Here is a 7,743-nt window from a genome sequence, read left to right as displayed (position 1 = left end):
TTTGAGGTCATAGTTCTCCCATCTCCATACAGATGGGCCCTACGTGCCATCATGACTGTCCTTACAAGAGGGAGGCAGAGGGAAATTAGACTCAGAAGAGGAGAAAATAATGTGGCCACAGAAGCAGGGATTGGACCCGTGTGGCCACCAGCCAAGGAATGCCAGCAGCCACCAGAAACCGGAAGAAGGAATGACTGATTCTCAGCACCTCTGGAGGGAGTGTGGCCCTGCCCACACCTTGATTTTGATGGAGTGGAACTGATTTCAGACTTCTGGCTTCCAGAACTGGGAGACACTAAGTGTCTGTTATTTGGGGCCACCAAGTTTGTGGTGGTTGGTTACAGCAGCCACAGGAGATAAACACAGCTCACTGGGAAGTGGGATATGTAACAGCTGAGATCGCCTTGTTCTGGGGGGGTCGGCGGTTGCAGGTGCAATGGGTTCATCCCCAGATAAAATGCATGACAACAAAATGCTGCAGAAGTCCGCCACTTGACTGATGAAAAGCACTGAACATCTACTATCATTGGACTATGTATTTCTGAATAACTCAGGGATGTTCTGGAGGGAAACAGGGCAGGAAGATAAGCAAATCATCTGGTGTTTTCTGCAATTGGCTATCAGGAACAATCTTATGTATGGGTCATTCTCTTAGGAGTTAGATGGAGATTTTCATGAGTTGTTTTGACACACTCTGGAATAACTATGTCTGTTGTAAAATTACTGCCTGAACATATATAAATAGGAGTGAGATTTCTGATATGTTTAATTGGAGGCAGGTGAAACCTTCAGTAAAGATGAAGCATACCACACAAATCCTTACAACCTGCATTAGCAATGGCCTTGAACTTGAGTGATGTGTGCCGCACCAGCCATAGGTGTCTCGGCCCTTGGGGCCCCAAGATGCAACTCCATGGCAAAATCTAATGACCTCCTGGTAGGATTCTTGGAGTTGGGATGAAAGATTGCATAAGTGGGTTCCACAGACCCCCATTCACTTCAGCTGTTCACCCACCAAGTCCCAGTTGAATCAATCAACTGATACAACTTTCCAGGTGCCTTATTAGGACCACCAACTCACCTTGGAGCATCTGGATGGGGTTTCACCTTGGATGTCTCTCACCTAACTTCTGACACCTTTTTTTCAAGCAATGGGCAGCAGCTCAGCCACTGTCTGAACCACATCTCCCACTCACGGCAAACTGTCTCCCTGTAGATTATTTTGGTTGGTTGAAACTGGTTGGCACACTATTTTCAACTTTTTTGTGACCACACGCTTGGTTCTTTTTCTTTCTGACCTAAATTTCGACTACCACAACCATTAGCTCTGCTCACCTCTGCTCACCACTGAGCCCTTTGGGCTGGGTTACTTGTCATCTTCCCATTAACATAGCTCTCAGGGAGGCCTTCACAAGATGGGAGTCGAGATCCCTAATTTACCAACAAGCTTTAATGGAACCTCCAGTAAGCCTAAAGCACTTTGCCAACAGCCTTAGAAACCTCAGTCCCCACAGACTCTCTGTGAGAGCGCTGTTGGAGTATCTTTGGCTGCAGTGGTCCACAGTTGAGCCCAGCAGATTTGGTAAAGACTATGCCCATAGTATGGTTCCAACCGCTTGTGAGAGGAATCACCCTTAAGAAAATTTACCAAGATAGTAGTTTTCCCATCTCCGTACTTTGTTGGTTATTGTTTTCCATTTGCTTGGGTTTATCCTTTCAATCCCTTTGCTAATTAAATCACTGAGAAGTATATACTGGTAAGAATAGACACTGTCAATGTAGTGCAAACAAAACTCCTTTCTGTTATTGATGATAAACCATTTCAGAGAAGACCAGGCTGTGTCTAAAGGGTTTAGGTAATTGTAAGGGGAAGGCAGAGAGAGTAGTTCATGGCCACAGGACTTGGCTACCTCAGGGCAACATACAGTGCTCGTTAAGTTGATGACTGATGGGGCATGGACCTGGGCCTCTGGCTCTTCGTCTTCGTTTGGCTTCATCTTGTCCTGCTGCCTTCTCTCTTTGACCACAATGGCACACTTCCCATAGGCCTTCTTCGCCACATCACAGAACTCAGCGAAGAGGCTGTCTTCCTGTCTGATGCATAACTCATCTCTTAGGAACATCCGATACTTCCAAGGCACCCATCCTTGACTACTACCAGCATGCACAATACACCAAGTTGGAGTTTGCATGAAATACCCATCACTAAGGTCTTCTCCAGTTACAAGACTTTCAGCGATATCAGTTTCTCCAAAATAGATGGTCTTAAATCCATCATATTGCAGCATTTTCAGGGTTTTCAAATATTGGAGACATTGGTTCCTCCTGATGCTATCAAATGGATTTCTGGTAATGATGTTTCTTAAAAGAGGGTTTGCAAAGTGAGGCATGGTGTCTCCTCAAGTGTTTTTAAAAGCTTGCAGGTCTCTCTCTGTGCAGATCTGGCAAGAGTAGCATGATGACCTCACAAAGGGCTTTCTTACAGGTAGGCCCAGTCGCATAGATACACTTTGGCTTTCAAAGCACCATGAAACACATACTCAGTACAATTTTCTTTTGGCTTATGTGTTATGGGAAATGCTAACCATTAAAAAGAAATGTTTCCTTGACATGGCTTCTGCCATGGTTTGGGACAGAGATCATCAATTGTATTAGTTTGCTAGGGCTGCCATAACAACATACCAGACTGGGTAGCTTAAACAACAAATTTATTTTCTCATGTTTCTGGAGGCTGGAAGCCCAAGATCCAGGAGACGGCAGGTTTGCTTTCTTCTTCTGAGGTCTCTCTCCTGGGCTTGTAGACGGCCGCCTTCTTGCTGTGTCCTCACATGTCCTTCCTTCTGTGTGCATGCATGGCTCTGGCCTGATCTCTTCTTATGATCACTAGTCCTGTTGGATTAGGGCCCACCCATATGATCTCATTTTACTTTAATCACCTCTTGAAAGACCCTCTTTCCAAATAGAGTCACATTCTGAGGTACTGGGGTCAGGGTTAGGGCTTCAAAATACAACCTGGGAAACGATCCTACCCACCACAACAATCTTTCAACAGTGATGAGCTGAATTTATGACCCCTTTCCATTTGGTTCATGAGGATGAAGAGGAATATTTACATTCATTCATCCAGTCCAAATATATTTATTGAGCACCTACTAAGCACTGGGCATTGTGCCAGGCACCAGTGGTACAGCCATGACACATCCAGTGAGACGTGCACGTGTGTGTGGTTTAAGTCTGCACGTGCATGGAGTTCACAGGTGGCAGAGGAAGCTGTGGCAAAGAGTATAAGAAAGTCGGCCTGCATGCCTGTCTTTCACTGGGGCTCCCAATTCTCGAGCTAACTCCAAAACCCATCTGGAAAGCACTTTTAATTTTATATACTCAGGGCAAAAGAGAGTTTTCTTTAAATCCCAGCAGCCTCTTCAATTGCCTTTGACTTTCTTGTTCCCATCCTTAGAGCTAAAGCTGTTTCATAAATGTCCAAAGCAGACTCCCTCAAATGACAATGTGGACAAAATGATTTTATCAGGTCCTTCGCTCAACTGTTGAATGGCTGAGTATTTCTCTTCTCACCAGGGTTTTCTTGGGACTCAAATTTAGGCAACCCTGGACAGTAAGATTACCCCAGCCTAGTTAACACGAAGCATGTGCTCTCCGAACAGCCTCTCAGAAGCCAGGAGCAGTGAGTTTGGGTTGATTGTTAACTTATGGCCATTTTCTCCTAGGATTTTTCTTTTAATAGTGGGGACCGTTTTTCAGACCAAATTTGATAGGAATGCCAAAGATGTAGAACAAAGGTGTGGCTGTTATGGTTGGTTGAAGTGGTAACGATAGGCCCAGAGTCACCCTGTCAGCCACTCCCTTTCCCCACTGTCCCAAGGTCCCCTGAGCTCTGGAATGGCAGTGTGAAAACACTATATAAAGCAATGGGGTCAATTCTAAGACAATAATTCTTTGCTTCTTTCATCCAATGTTCAGGTATGGATATGAGAAGCATGATTGGCAGTATAGAAGAGAATGTGCCATATTTTATCCCTTGTGTAAATATATACACATAACAAAATGATAAATATTTATATTTACTTATATTTTCAAGTAGGAAAAACAGAAGAATGAACCAAATATGAATTAAAATTGCTTACCTATAAGTGGAGGAATAGAACAGGAGGGAGGGAGAAAAGCAAGAAATATAGATTTTTCTGAATGTATCTTGTTTTATAGTTTTAACCAGAAAGTATAAACATTTTACTTTTTAAAAAAAAAAGTTGGGGCGCCTGGGTGGCACAGCAGTTAAGCGTCTGCCTTCGGCTCAGGGCGTGACCCCGGCGTTGTGGGATCGAGCCCCACATCAGGCTCCTCTGCTATGAGCCTGCTTCTTCCTCTCCCACTCCCCCTGCTTTTGTTCCCTCTCTCGCTGGCTGTCTCTATCTCTGTCAAATAAATAAATAAAATCTTAAAAAAAAAAAAAAAATAAAAAGTTAATAAGGAAAGATAAAACAAAGATTTTCTTAAAATATACAAATAAAGCTGAAACTAATGAACCTGCTTATCATGTCAGTAACAGCAACATCAACAGAAACACTCAACCCAGCAGCAATGCATACTTCCGTCCCCCAGACTGTAGTCCCTAATACCGTCTCCTATTAGAGGAATCAGGGGTCCTTTGGTTCTAGGGAAAGGAAATATACAAGAGGAGCTTGGGACATCTTGTCTAGCCTGAAAGCAAGGAAGCCATCAAAGACTACCAGATTCTGTTGGAAGGACCCAAGAGTCAAATTAAAAAGGCTCCCATGGCCAACAGTGGAAGAATTTGAGCATCAATCAATAAAGAAAGAAATAATGACTGCAAGAAATTGAAGCAGGATGAATGTATAAAAATCTTTGAGTTCATAATAGTACTGAAACAAATAACAAATCAAACACACAATTAAAAAAACACCCAAAAAACCTATTAGTTGCCCAGAGGTGATATTGGAGAGCACCATGGCACTATTTTGCCAATTAATAAACAGAAGAATCAAATGCTTATCTTGCCTTTTCTTGTGTGGATTCCATTTCAGAGTGGGAAATGCCAGGATGGCGAGTCTAAGCAGATGTCAGGCCAAGGTGATGGGTGTGAATGTGGCCCCACTGGGCTGTGTAGGGAAGTAGAGTAGGTCTGAGCACCGGGGTTATGGGCAGAGGCTCCACTCTCAGTAGCCTCAACTTCTCTCTCTGTAAAATGGGAAGAATACCTATGGCAAAGTATTGAGGCAAGGACTTATGAGGTAGTAGATAGAATTCACTTGCATGGAGCTTAATAAATGGCTGCTGTTATTGTTAAGACAGACTGGCTGGGGTTGGGGCGCCTGGGTGGCACAGTGGTTAAGCGTCTGCCTTCGGCTCAGGGCGTGATCCCGGCGTTATGGGATCGAGCCCCACATCAGGCTCCTCCGCTATGAGCCTGCTTCTTCCTCTCCCACTCCCCCTGCTTGTGTTCCCTCTCTCGCTGGCTGTCTCTATCTCTGTCAAATAAATAAATAAAATCTTAAAAAAAAAACAAAACAGACTGGCTGGGAAGACAGACCCTCAGAGAGCTTGGCAGTGACTGATGAGAAAAGAAAAAAGTCACAGGGGGAAGGTCAAAGAAGGAGAAAAGGAAGGAAAAGTTAAAAAGAAAAATCAAGACTGAGGACCAACATTGAAATGAAATAAGTTGTCCACCCCAAGGAATAGAAAACTGTTCCCTTCCTCTTTTCCTCCTTCCCTTCCTCCCTTCCTTCCTCCCTTCCTTCCTCCCTCCCTTCCTTTCTTCCTTCCTTCCTTCCTTCCTTCCTTCCTTCCTTCCTTCCTTCCTTTCTTCCTTCCTTCCTTCCTTCCTTTCTCTCTTTTTCCCTCTTAACTTCATCAACAAATCTTGAATGCTGCCAGGTTCCAAGCTGTGTAAATCTTGGAAAAACCAGAGTTCCCTGAAGTCCCCTCAAGGAAGGCGCCATCTTGTGGGAGAGAAGAGTTACAATGAGTCTCAGTAAAAGGAGATGTGTCTTGGCTGGAGAAGGAGGCTCAAGAAATGGGGCCCCACGGGAGGGGAGGAGGAGATGGAGCAGCCAACTGTGGAAACCTAGGGATGGGGTGGCCATGGGGAAGAGCTTGTATTCCAGCTGAGATAAATCTTCAAGGAGCTCCTGACCTCTCTCCTCAAGGCTTAACCTGGAGAGTGTCACAGAATTGCTGAGGAAGGGTTGAGCTACACAGAGCCCAGAGAATGTGTAGCCAATAGAGGTTGTAGGGGGGACTGCAGCCACCGAATTCAAAGATTTCTCCATTGAGGGGGATGGTTGAGCTGAAGAGAGACACAAAGATGTGAATGCAAAGCAGGGGAGGGGAGGAGGGACCAATGGCTGCTTAGCAGGCACACTCTTTGTTTATACCTTGTCCGTGCACTTCCTGCTTGCTATGTGGTCTGTTGATTAAATCTTTACCCCTACCTGGGAGGTGAGAGTACTTCCTGGTATTTCAGGAAGTGGGAAGTTCTGGAAAGCTGGGAAGGGGGGGGGGCAGTGGGAAAGAGGAGGATTTGTTAACTGTCAGAATTGAAATTAAAAAAAAAATGTTGGGGCACCTGCATGGCTCAGTAGGCTGAGCATCTGACTCTCGATCTCGGCTCAGGTCTTGATCTCAGGGTTGAGAGTTCAAGCCCCACATTGAGCTTCATGTTGGGCGTGGAGCCTTCTTTTTGAAAAATGTTCTCATTACCTTTGAAGTTATCAACACAATGTATAGGTGTGGTATATAATTTCCGGTCTTGTTCTTACTGCATCCATACCTGCTTCACTCACCAGCCAGAATGCCGTTGGAATTGTTCTGTGCTGTTCAGACACTATTCTACCTGGATTTAGGAGTAGAGATACAGATCCATGAATTGACGTTTGATTTTTCAAAAAATGAATTATACTCTATATTCTGTAACTTGCTTTTGTAAACCTCACAACAGATCACGGACATTTTTCCATGTCATTAATACTGGAAAACCTCATTCGTTTTATTTATCTATTTACTTATTTATTTGGATTTTATTTATTTGAGAGAAAGAAAGAGAGAGAGCACAAGTTGGCGAGAGAGGCAGAGGGAGAGGGAGAAGCAGGCTCCCTGCTGAGCGGGAAGCCCGATGTGGGGCTCGATCCCAGGACCCTGGGGTCATGACCTGAGCTGAAGGCAGACACTTAACAGACTGAGCCACCCAGGCGCACCCAAACCTCATTCTTTTTAATAGTTACATTGTATTCCATTATTTGGATGTGACACACGCTATTTGACAAATCCCTATTTTGTGGTTGTTCAGATTGTTCGCTACCTCAAATAATGCTGTAATGACTATCTCACAGTGACGAAGGTCTGCTATAGACACATGCAGCTACACATGGCAGGGGAAAGGAGAGGTCAAAAGCCATGAATGGCTGAAATATTGGTAGATATTGCCAAATCATCCACTAAAAAGTTCGTTCCAGTTTGTACTCCTCAGACTGCTACCACCACTTGATATTAGTAATCTTTCATCTTCGCCAATCTGTTAGGCAAAAATGGCCCTTCGCTGTTTTAACTTCGTTAATTGTAAGTAAATCTGGCCATAGAATTTGAAAACAATGACAAGAGGAATTTGACATAGAGTGCACACATTTAGATGCCCTTGGGGGTTATTTTTAGAGAAGGCACAGGGGCCATGGGTTTGGAGGAAGTCGGTCAAAGGAGTCGTCAAGGGGCTGG

At 44.4% G+C, this 7,743-nt stretch overlaps 1 protein-coding gene across 1 annotated transcript; it reads right to left on the bottom strand.

The window, feature by feature from the left end:
* Positions 1 to 1,634: 1,634 nt before the first annotated feature.
* On the bottom strand, positions 1,635 to 2,390 carry FAM243A (family with sequence similarity 243 member A). The gene has a single exon (XM_008701862.1). It carries the CDS (start codon positions 2,388 to 2,390, stop codon positions 1,635 to 1,637), a length of 756 nt encoding a protein of 251 aa, XP_008700084.1.
* Positions 2,391 to 7,743: the final 5,353 nt, after the last annotated feature.

The sequence above is a fragment of the Ursus maritimus genome, unplaced genomic scaffold (assembly GCF_017311325.1).
Source record: "Ursus maritimus isolate PB19 unplaced genomic scaffold, ASM1731132v1 scaffold_4, whole genome shotgun sequence".
Taxonomy (NCBI): Eukaryota; Metazoa; Chordata; class Mammalia; order Carnivora; family Ursidae; genus Ursus; species Ursus maritimus.
This window is presented reverse-complemented; position numbering and strand designations above follow the sequence as displayed.

Excerpts from the sequence above, each read along its gene's own strand:
- FAM243A (XM_008701862.1), bottom strand. The coding sequence starts at position 2,390 with ATGCCTCACTTTGCAAACCCTCTTTTAAGAAACATCATTACCAGAAAT.